Source organism: Lactuca virosa, chromosome 3 (assembly GCF_052849685.1).
Source record: "Lactuca virosa cultivar CGN04683 chromosome 3, Lactuca_virosa_CGN04683_v6, whole genome shotgun sequence".
Classification (NCBI taxonomy): Eukaryota; Viridiplantae; Streptophyta; class Magnoliopsida; order Asterales; family Asteraceae; genus Lactuca; species Lactuca virosa.
This window is the reverse complement of record NC_136428.1, coordinates 335,087,344-335,099,811: the sequence shown is the minus strand read 5'-3', so window position 1 is coordinate 335,099,811 and position 12,468 is coordinate 335,087,344. Positions and strand designations below refer to the sequence as shown.

General features: G+C 36.5%; 1 protein-coding gene across 1 annotated transcript; it reads left to right on the top strand.

The window, feature by feature from the left end:
- Positions 1-6,166: 6,166 nt before the first annotated feature.
- Positions 6,167-7,798, top strand: LOC145167445 (F-box protein AUF2-like). Its single transcript, XM_079086654.1, has 2 exons — positions 6,167-7,302; positions 7,548-7,798. Exon 1 carries the CDS (start codon positions 6,226-6,228, stop codon positions 7,270-7,272), a length of 1,047 nt encoding a protein of 348 aa, XP_078942780.1. The 5' UTR covers positions 6,167-6,225; the 3' UTR covers positions 7,273-7,302; positions 7,548-7,798.
- The last annotated feature ends 4,670 nt before the right edge of the window (positions 7,799-12,468 follow it).

Below are 12,468 nucleotides of genomic sequence, written 5' to 3'. Positions count from 1 at the left end.
TGAATTAAAGCTGGGAGCTTTATACATTTGGGGCCTGGAGAAGTCCAGATCTGAAGCCTTGTTCTTGTGATAAGCTCAAAACCAAAGTGGCTCCTTTAAACCCTAAGTGTCCAAAGAAGGGATCTAAGTATGAAAGGGTCAAAATACAAGCTTTTTACCTCAGGCTATCTCCCAAAACGATGTAGATGGCAGATCTACTTCCTCTTCTTCAATCCAAGCTTCTAAATCTTTGAGTTTCCTTAATGAAAACACTAAAACACACTTTAGTTCCTCACACACTCAAGAATAGGGTCTAGATCGATTAGGGTTTCCTTTTGGCCGTTAACAAGTGGTAAGGGGGCTGAAGGAAGGGACTTAAGGTCCTTTAAATAGGGTGCAAACCCTGAAATTAGGGTTTTCTCATTCCAGCTCCAACTTGTCGTGTCGGGTCTTCCGACTCGTCGAGTTGGTCACTTAAATCCCGCGGTCAAACCGGTCCCTACTCGACGAGTTAGGGCATCCAAATCGTCGAGTAGATCCTTCAAGATGAACATAATACTTGTAAAGCTTATACCTGGGATTCGGGGTGTTACAAACTTAATGGATTAAGTTGAGAAAGATGCATTTTTGGTCCTTTTGAGACTTAAAGACTAGATCTTGGTTTCTTGGACCATCCTAATGGATAAAGTTGGAAACTTTATCCATTATGGAGTTATTAGGAGTCATAAAACTGTGGTCTTGGTCCTTTCCCTTTCTTCATGCATGATATATGAGATTTTGGTTTGTGTAATAAGTTAGGGTTTAGTTTTTGGACCCTTTCTATCCTTGGAAAGCCATAAAGTTGGAAACTTTATGACTTAGAACGTCATTTGGAACTAGATCTGAGTTTTGGACGAAGTGTCTTAATAGATTAAGCACTTAATAGAAAGAAGAAGGTGGCAGCCGAGTAGGTTGGGCATACTTGAAGGTACGATGCACGGACCTGGTTTTGACCCCATTTTCCGGCCGAGAGAAGTGCACTACGTTGGGCGTATTAGTTGAGTGCGCCGAGTGTATTTAGCCTGAGTTGACTCGTTGAATTTTTGACTTTTGACCTTTGACCAGGATTTTGACCAAGTTTAACCTAAGAGCATTTTGGGTAATTTGATTTATAGTTTGAGATTTGGGTCCTTGTTTAATTGTATAGGTGACCGGTAGCGATAACTTATGGAGCAGTGATCGGTGCAACTATTATTTCAGACTGTGAGGTGAGTCTCCTCACTGTATCCCTGGGTCGAAGGCATCAATGCTGACCCATTATTTTGTTAGGTAGAATGCTAGTTGTCATGTGACTTTTATATAGGTTTGTGTGATCGGGTTGAAATAAACCCCAGGACGGGGCCCATTATTGTATGATCGGGTTGAAATAAACCCCAGGGTGGGGCCCATTATTGTATGATCAGGTTGAAATAAACCCCAAGGCGGGGCCCACTATTATATGATTGGGTTGAGATAAACTCCAGGGCGAGGTCCATTATGGTATGATCAGGTTGAAATAAACCTCAAGGCGGGGCGCATTATTATACGATCGGGTTGAAATAAACCCCAGGGTTGGGCGCATATATGTTTATTAAATTGGAATATACCCCAAGGTTAGGCCTAGTTGTATGTTTGGTATGTGGTACTTTGGGGAAACTCAGTAAGCTTTTTGCTTACAATTTATGTTTATGGATTCAACTATCTCTGTTTTCAAAAGGAATGGCCTGACTTGATCGCACTGCATCCCCTGGAGTTTTATTCCACACTAAATGTTTATAAATTACTCTGATGTTTTGAAATTACTATGACTCTGATCACCTTTTGGAACAATTAATGAATGGTTTTAACTTATTTAAAAATGAAATTTTTACTCGGTATTTTTGGGACGCTACATCAATTATATTTAATGTAAATTGAGGTTTCAAATACATATAGCGATATGAAAGATGCTTCCTAATATACTATTGTAACGCCCTGTTCTAAATCGTTTCATAATTCGGGGCCGTGAACCGAGGATCGGTTATCATAAGGCTTAGGGCCTTTGGGAAAGAGACCTATACCCCCTTTGAGTGTGGGCAATGTAGTTTAGATGATATGGGAGTTCGATTTGTGTTTTGGATCCCAGGGGTATATCGATAAAGTGGAAGTTCGGGCCTTTTATGAATTTTAGATTTTAGTTCGAAAGTTTTATGGCAAGGGGAGTTGATAGAAGTGTATAGCTTCTCATTACCTTTCCGTGGATATATAATCAGATTTGAAACGAAGAAGTTATGACTGTTCAAAGTTGGGAAGGATTTGGGGGAAAAACTGAGCTCACGACATGAGCAGTTGGAGCTCACGACATAAGAAGCGATTAAATGGAAATGCTTATATAAACTGTGCTCACGAGGTGAGAATTAAGGGCTCACGACATGAGAACTGTGTAGCCCAAGCCCATGATTTTTTTAAGGTTTTCATCATATATAAGGGTTGGTTCCGTGTTTTTATGGCATTTTATGAGCCTCAATCATATCTAGATCATCTTGAGAGAAACCCTAACCTCCCTTTCACCATTTTGAACCTACCCTCTCTTCTTCCATCCATTTATGGAGATTTTGGTGCTTTGAAGAAGAAGATGTTCTTGGTTCTTAGATCTAGCAAGCAAGTTCCCTCACCACCTTAAAGATCATACCTTGGACCATGGTAAGTCCTCAAGTTCCAACCTTTATGTATTATTCTTCTAAGATCTATACTTTTATGCCTTTTTCTTCATGTTGAAGGTGGTTTGATTGGTTGGATTCCATAAAGTTGGCAACTTTATGGATCCATGAGGTCCCTTTGAGGTTTGCTGTGCTAGATCTATTTTTTGGTTGAGTTTTGGTCCCATGAATGAGATTTAGATCTCATTTTCACCATTTTGATCTAATCAAGTTCAAGACATGCATTGGACATGCATGTCCATAAAGCAAAGATTTTTATGTTGCTTTTGATGTATGAAAGCCCTCTGGAAAGTTAGAATGGATGACTTAATGGATTAAGGACTTAAGAGATTAGGATTTAGCATCAAACGTGGTTCACGACGTAACATAGGGAGTGTCACGATGTGAGAGTGGTTTTTACGAGATTGTTTCGACTGACTGAGCTCACGACGTGACCCAGGAAGGTTCACGTCGTGAGGTCTACTGAGTGGGTCATCTGGGACCAAGTTGACTGAGTTGAAGCGAGTTGAGATGGAATCTGGCCGAGTGCGTTCTCACGACGTGACCAAGGACTGGTTACGACGTGAGTGTCAACCGATGGAAATGTTGACTGTTGAATTTGATTTTGACCCTTGACTGTTGAATTTGAGTGTTGACTTTTAGTGGAGTTGACTTTTGGTCAAATTGCTAGTTTTAAAAGGTGGACTAAGAGTTTACCTTGTATGGTTTCTTAGGAGGTGTATGACACCCGTTCGTTGGTTGTATGAGCTGTTAGCTGTGGATTTTGTTGGCGAGGTGAGTTTCCTCACTATGTTTAGCAGGTCGAAGGCACCAATGTTGGCCCATGGTTTGTTATGTTTAGATGCTAGATGTCTGCGTGACTCTTGCATATGTTACGCGTCGATATGTTTACCGAGCGTTGCCCGCTGACCATTCTGTATGCTATTTATCTTTGTGATTATTGCATGTGTTATGTGTTTATATGTTTATATGTATACCGGGCAGGGCGCGATGACTGACAGATCTCTATATCGAGTGGGGCTCGATGCCAGGCGGGGCCCGATGCCGGACGGGGCCGATGACGGACAGGGACCATTATATGTTTGATATGTATGGTATGTGGTATGTTGGGGAACTCACTAAGCTTTGCGCTTACGGTATTCAGTTTATGTTTTCAGGTACTTCTATTTCGAAAGGGAAGAGCTCGGGATGACTGCATTGCACACACCATATTATTCTGCATATTACATGACTCTGATGTACTTGGATGTTTATTGATACACTCTGATTAGCTATGGTTTTCATGATATTGTTTTGGATAATGGTTTTATTGATATAAAAATCGAAATTTTTAGTCTTAATTTTTGGAACATTACAACTATGATATGATGATATGATATTATTTTTTTTTTCAAATTTTGTTATATAATAGCTATATAAACATCAATAAATTGGTAATATGAAAAATAGCTTCTATATAAATTTATAATTTTTATTATGTATAATATAAATAAATTTACGATACAACAAAAACAATATATGAAGTATTTATTGTTAAAAATAAAGGACGATTTGGGTTTTAATATCCTGATGAAACAAACCATTGATCAGCGTCCTAAACAATGAAAAACATTGTTTATAGTTTTTGTTTTTATTAATTGCAAACGAGTTCTTCGCCATAATATGCATGGTGACTTAAGTGCGAGCTTATATTAGGGATGAGTAGTTAGTATCAAATCCTGATTTTGTACTAGAGTCGTACCGGTACCGACACCGAATCTAACTAAATTTAAACATATGTGATGATACTCGGTACTCTAAAATCACTAAGTAGTTTGTATCGGTACTAGTACCGAAAACTGGTAACATTCCCGATATCGGTACCGATAATATTAATTCAGTTGAGTACTTGGGATTGACTTTAAATCACATTCGGTTTTCGTAAAAACAGAAACATTACCGGTTTTTGTCCCAAACTCATTGGTTGTTTATATACATTTGGGTAAAGTTGTAAAAAGCAAAAACTATAAATTTAAATATAAAGAGCAAATTACTAAAACCGTCCATGTGGTTTGGTGAAATTGTAAGTTTGGTCCCTAACCTTTTTTTTTTCACCTGGACAATCCTTATTGTTTAAATTTGTTACGTTTTTGTCCCTCAAAAACATAAAAAGACTTAATTGTCCTTTATTATTATTATTATTATTATTGTTATTATTATTATTCCTTAGTTATAGAAAAAAAATTAAATGATTTATAAACACTTGGGACCCACTCCTAATCCCACTACCACAAGCATTCACCAACAACCATTAGTCATCGACAACAAAATGAAATTCAAAAGGAACGCGAGTTTTTGGTGCGATTGCCCTTGAATTGAGACGGTTCAACTTTATTAAAATAGTTTCATTAGCTCCAGAGGTATTATAAAATCAGAGCATCGATATGGTTATAGTAGGGTATTTAAAAGAAATATATTAAGATTCATTTAATAGATTTTGTCTCATGTATATACCTTTCAAAATTAATATTCATAAACAAAAAACCACCACACCATTAGTCACCATTAGTCACCACCAAACTTTTAAAATCAACTCCAAAAAATACGAATTCCACAACCACAACCACTTAAGAAACCTAAAATACAACCCACGACCACCACATCCACATGTGGAAAATTTACCATTGACAACCACCGCCAACACCACCTCATTGATGCTAATACCGACATAAAATCCCATATCCAGAGCGAGAAGAAGGAAAAACCATAGAAGATGGTGGGAAGGTGGATATACCCAAAAGGGATGAGGAGTCGGATTGAAGATGACGCGGAAGACAACGGAGAAGGTAGCATCTCTTGCAAGGTCTCCAACAAACAGATCTAAAGATGATGAAGAAGAAGATGTGGAGAGTGAGGAAGAACAAATAAACAGAATTAACAAAAGTTTTGATTCACGCCGTCAGATGATCGTTTCCTTTAGCTTCCCCGACAGTGACCAGAGATTTTCATCGGATAAGGTAGGTGGCTTCCGGCGGTGGCTTCCGTTGGTGGTTTCCGATGGTGGTAGGTGGCTTACGACGTTGGTAGGTGGTTTTCCGACGGGGGTGGGTGGTTTTCGACGAAAGTTGGTAACATGGTGGCTAGAGTGTTTGGTTTTCCAAGATGAATGAGAAAGTGTATGTGTGCGTGTCAGAGAGAGAGAAAGAGAAGATCTTGTTTAGAAGGGGGTAACGGATGTGGACATGTGGTAGGCATATATATATATATATATATATATATATATATATATATATATATATATTAAATTAAATCACAATAAACAAATAATAATAATATAAATGACAATTAAGTCTTTTTATGTCTGCAACGACCAAAAACATAACAAATTCAAACGCTAAGGGTAGGGACCAAACTCACAATTTCACCAAACCATAGGCACCATTTCACAGTAATTTGTTCAAATATAAAAGGTAACTTTGTACAGTGGAGTGAAATGGGCAACGAATTACGGTGAATATAGAAAGTTAACCGGAGGAAGATTAGGGTTACAATGTCCGATGAGCAGTACACTGCACACCTTCTATTTTCGCTCTGTAAAATGAGGAACCTCAAGAAATCCCGAGAAGGGGATGCAGATGATTCGTCTTCAATCAGTCGTTTACCAGATGAAATTATCCTCCAAATATTAAACAAACTAATCGATTTGAAAACCCTATGCTTTTGCTATCTGGTTTCCAGACGTTTCTCCTCGATTGTACTTCAAGTCGATGCCATTACCATTTCCTTCACTGCTCCTCTCGTAAATCCTCCCATTCCCGATAAGAACACAGTCGGTGATGTAGCCCCGCTTCTGCCTAAACTTTATTCGTATTACGGTGAGTCCTTTGTATCTGCCAGTAACTTTTTGAGAAAGTTTCAAGGAGTGAAGATCTTATGTATCGAACTTCCGCCTTCTCGTCGCATAGCTATTGATAATCGTTTTTTGGTCAAGTGGAAGGTTAAGTTTGGTTGCAGAGTCGAATCGTTTATATTTCTGTCTCCAAATTCAGTTTGTGACAAGGATGGATTCTATCTTTATGGAAATGGGGATGATGAAGAAGATATCGAGTTAACAATTGATTCGATTAAGCAAAGACGTCATATTTCGTTTCAGTGTCTGAGGGAGGCGAATCTGTGGCATATGATGTTGTTGGACTGCGCTAATGGTTTCCCAAAGTTGGAGGAGGTCTCTATTAGTGGTTCAGGGAGAAGAGAGAGGCTTTCTCTGAGTGGGGAAAAACTGAGTGAGGTGAAGGAATGGTTACATTCAGCTTCGAAAAGTGAGTTGGAAACTGAGTTAGCTCGTGTAGACGTTCTTGCTAGAGTGAGTGAGTGTTACATTCCCGTTTTGAAGTTGCCAGTTTCAGGGTATGTGATGAAGGGGGTATTTGTTATGGTAATGGGGATGAATAATCTCCAAGGTGGAAATGATTTTCTTATGAACAGTGAAGATGGTAGTTTTGAAGATAAAGAAGAGGCTGCATTATACACTGAAGCTGTGAAGGAGATTTTGGAGAAGCATAAGGGCATGATGCTTACCGTTGTGCATTCTGTATGAATCAGGTCCATACTCTGAACCTCATAACAAGTAAGCTCTTCTCTTTTGCAAATTGCAATTGAATATGTATAAAGTTAGAACTTGTTCTTTATGTCTAATCTATTAAACATACACAACTCAGCCACTCAGGTCATCTCTCCAAAGTCTATAAAATTTGTAAAAAGGGGAATTTGACTAGCAACCATGGGAAATAATCAAGTTAACATTATTTAAGTCATGTCATGTGTATAATCTTTATAACTCACGTTATGTTGATGTATGACATGTATTTTCAGGGTACTGATGCAAGTTCAAGTAACAACTAACAAGGGAAGGGAAAATATCAAGTAGATTGGTAGATATTATTAATTGATAGAAGATAGATGGAAATCTTTAAAACAAGTATTGAGATGGAGTTACTTTTGAAGCAGAATTATCCCTAGAAAAGTAGTAACATGTTTTGGTATGTAAGTGAAACAAATCACTACTACATAACATCTATATTTTGTAAATCTATATAGTGAAGCTTGTTCATCTGTTCTTATTTTGTGATTCTTACTATTAGTTGGTTTATAGCAGGTGGATTCCTAGCGTACAATGCATGAATAAGCTGTTGTTTGTTATTTCTTAGGCAAAATGTCTGCAGTCTGCAAACTATATCTGTAGACCTCTGCAGCAAAAGAGGTGGACCAAACGTCTGCAGTCTGAAAAAAGAAACTGTTTGTTTTTTTAACATCTGCATGCTACTAAAATAAGCTAAAATCTAAATAAACTGAATTTTTTAAACTACAAAGTGATTTTTTAATATATTTATGACTTTGTTATAAATAATTAACAAATCTAAATCAATTTTTATGTATTATTGTATAAAAAATGAAAATAAAAATGGTACAAATTAACGTATATAATTGATAAAACCAACAATTTTGGTCGCAAAGTTATGCCTAAACATTGTAATTAGGAATCAAAGAATATGATATATAAATGAATGGAAATAAACTTTGATTTTTTCAGTTAAATCAATTAAAAACGTGCTATAAATATTTTTTCTAAGAAATTAAAGATGCTTTATTAAATAATGTTTTATAAAATTTGACATAAAAAATATAAGAATATATATATATATATATATATATATATATATATATATTTTCATATTTATATAAACAACTTCAATGAGCATTATTGCAATAAATTTTTATTTATAAAATTGTCAAAAATATTATGCTTGTGTCGTCAAATTTTTTTTTAAGTATTGTAACTTTTTTTTTCAAATTGTTTATCACTAATAAAGTTGAAATAAATATAATTTCAAAAAAAACTAAAAAATAAATAAAGTATATGTGTTTTTTTAGGCTAGAAGATGTCTGAAGATGTTAGAAGACTCTGGTCCACATCTGCGCCAAGAAGAAGGCGCACATACATTTTTAGGTCTGCAGTCTTCAAAAAAGCAATCAGTCTGCGAAGGCTAATGTCTGCGCGTGGTCTGCACCGCACAGACAGAAGAGGCCAGGAAGATCTGCCGACAAAAAACAAACACCAGCTAAGAAAAAGAAAATAGAAGTATTTTGTTATAATCAATTAATAATTGAAAGTACATTTACTTTCGTTCAGATAAATTATTTAAAATAAAAACATTCTCATAGAGGACACAAACATAATTCATCCATTCGTTATTTTTACTTCATTAGGTGATTGTTACGAATATAACTAATAACTCTTTAGAGTTCATTGCAATACATATCTATCATTTCTTGCATATGTTCGTCATTCCTAGCTTCTTTGACTGTTTCATACTTTTGCCACATTTCTTTGTTTCTTTTGACAGCTTTAGTCCTTAAGATATTAAATTTTTATTTTTTGTCTTTTTGCCCAAATATTTGACAGCCTTCCGTCTATTCCTAACTTTTCTCTAATTTTCATAGGTTTTTTGTCTTTATTTATTCATCACTTTTGGAACTGTTTATTCGATTAGTCGATGACCCTTGAATTTGGAGCTGCACACGTGTTGCCTCCTTCCATTTTCTACCGGCTTACATGGGTTACGTGGCGTTTCCATAAATCTTCCACCACCTCTTCCACTAATCTTCCACTTCTTGCTCTATCAAACTTGATCTTTCTATCTCTATCCTCCATTTTCATTGCATGTGGATTGATCGGCGACTCACATCGGATGCTTTCATAAACCCTTCTCTCCCTCTAATAATTATCGAAAAGGGTTTCTTTCGATTATCCATCATGGGTTTTCGATCCTTCTTCATTCCTTACTTCCTCTGTCCCCTCCGGTTTTTCCCTAATTTCTTCATCTAGTCTTCAGGATTACGCAACATGTATCTCTTCATTACCAAGTGAAAAGGAATAGGTTATAGTATCTTCCTAAAATAATTTGATTTCTTGATAATACAAGTGACATAACTACTATAACATGCTCACCTACTAAGGATGCAATTTTCATTGTTCTGCTTCAATTCTCCATGTTGGAAATGTTGAATTTTCAAAAGGGAAAAAGGTTGATTCGTCCGTCCTCAAAGACGACAAATCCAAATTCCATCTTCAGACCACATCAGAGTTGACGTCTTCTATTGAAGTTTAAGTTCAAATACAGATAGAATTTGGATTTGTAGTCTTCTATTGAAGTTTAAGTTCAAGATTCCTTAATCACCTATACGAATGACATGATATCAATTTGCACACATCTATATATTTTCTTACTTTTGTTTTGTTATAAATTATATCAATTTGTGAAAGATATGTCCAACATTAGGGGAAAGATTAATGAGATTAAGAATGATACCAAATGCTTGAACAAGTGCAAACTCACCTTCGATACCATTCTCGAAGGTATATTATGACTACTAATTTACTGAATTTTGTGAATTTTACTGAAACCTGAATGCCAAGTATCGCATTTATAGGATTGTGAAGATATGGAGTGGAAAAGGGCTGAGGATAAGATAAAGACTACATGAAGAGAAGTAGTGGATATTGTTGAATTATTAAAGGCATGCAAATGGAAGAAAGTAAACAAACTTTGATATACATTCAATATGTGAGGAGCATGGGCTTGAACATTCATATAAGTTTTACTTCACTGTAAAGTGTAAGCAATTGTTACATCTTTTTATTGTTTTGAATATTCATTTGTAATTCTTCAGTTTTCACCCTAACGACTTGCTTGATTTTTATTCTATAATCATCGAGTTGTTAAAAAAAAAACCTATCCTTTGGCCATCTTTGTACTCTAACGGCTTGCTTGATTTTTATTCTACAAGTTTTACTTCACTGTAAAGTGTAAACAATGTTTACATCTTTTTATTGTTTTGAATATTCATTTGTAATTCTTCAGTTTTCACTCTAACGGCTTGCTTGATTTTTATTCTATAATCATCGAGTTGTTAAAAAAAACCTACCCTTTGGCCAAAAGGCCTTTTGGTATAAAAGATGTTTACGATTTATTTATTTTAATTCAAGTCCAAATATATTGATCTATATATAAAATAAGTAATTATAAACTACAAGTTGCGACACCACTTAATAGATAAGTCACTGAACTTTCCTTTTATAGAGGAGATATTCTAATGCTTTTTGAGTTTTTTGAGTCATCAAGTTGATAATAATGTTATGGGTAAAGAATAAAGAGTATGTTGTTATTTACAACATTTTTTCCTAAGTTCGCTAAGAAAGGAACAATTGGAGGCATGGAAACCAATTGTGGATGCTCTTCACATCAAAGGATAAGTTTTCAAAATTTTCTTGAATCAAAACTGTTAGAACAATATACTTTGAAAAGGTCTTTCAAATATAATAACGCAGTTAAAAAAATAACAATGTACATTCATTTTTTTATAGCATACTGGAACATATTTGACTATTATGTGTTTGTGAATGAGAGAATTGCAGAGGATAGCAATGTAATTCAGACAATGTACTATAATTTCACACAAAAGCAACATGTCACACCCCCAAACCAGAACGGCGGAAACGTTTAGGGGCGGAGGACATCATGTACAGTATCATAACAATGCACAATAGCAAAAAAAGCAACAACATCATCCATTGCATTAATAATATAGTTTAATACAAGTGTGTTCTGTATATAGTTGTAAAACAAGCAACAACATCAACAATGATTCTCCAGCCCCGTTAAAGGTTCTGGGTTTGCAGTTGGTGAAGTCCTTGTACGAACACTCCCTAAGGCGCCCTTGACTACCACCCTGAGTAGAATTAACAGTCGTTCCACCCCCGCTAGTACCACTAGCGCTGAATTGAGCTAAGGCTGTCGTAACAGCCGCAACCACAGCAGCTTGGAGTGCTGCAGGATCAAATTGAGGAGGAGGTGGTGGTTGAGTTGGAGTTATCGGAGGATTGCGTCTTGTTGATCTACGGGGAGGCATTTTTCAACTGAAAGTTTACAAAGATGAAGATGATAATATGCATTCAATAGTGAGAATAATGAGAGTGTTCCATGAACTAAATCACCATAGTTCAACAAAATAGATGAGAGGGTGATTGCAATAGAGATATAACACTAGAAGGATGAAAGTATTTGGACAAAGATTGCCCCAGGAGATTAGATGTTTGTCAATATCACTGGTATTTAAAGATGCAATAAGTTCGGGAAAATTGACCTTGGAGTAGGTCTTACATCACACCAGAATTGAGAAAATATTGACAGTACAAAGACCTAACAGACTGAAAGTTCAAGGTCTTTAACATAAGCATGAAATTAATACTAGAGTCTATACATAGACCTAATTTATATCCAAAAGAGAGAGTAGAGTAGGCTTTACTCGCAAGGGGAGTTGTTCTGGTTGGTACTTGATTCAGCCCTGGATTCGGTCAGCTGTTCTTCTGATTCCCACACACGCCTTCGCAATGCCACCCGGTTTTGACGAAGATCCGTAACTTTAGATTTCCAGGCATTCAACTCTACCTGTAGGGCATCAGTGCGAGTCCTTTCTAAGTTCTGGTCATCGGTCAGATGACGAAGACGAACTGTTTTGACTCCGGAGTTAGCACGGATCTCCATGACTTGGTCGAAGTTTGCTCTTCCCTGCTCATCATTGCGAGCTACACGACGCACCAATATAGGAAGGACTCTGTCTGCTGAGCCTCCCTCATTCAGATTGTAGATGGTTCGGTCCCCATTGTAAGGAGGTGATTGTTCCTGCTCGTGGCTCCACCTTCCCAAGTTCACCGCCCACAGAGGCGTCTGGC

Coding starts and splice junctions, on each gene's coding strand:
- LOC145167445 (XM_079086654.1), top strand. CDS start 6,226: ATGTCCGATGAGCAGTACACTGCACACCTTCTATTTTCGCTCTGTAAA.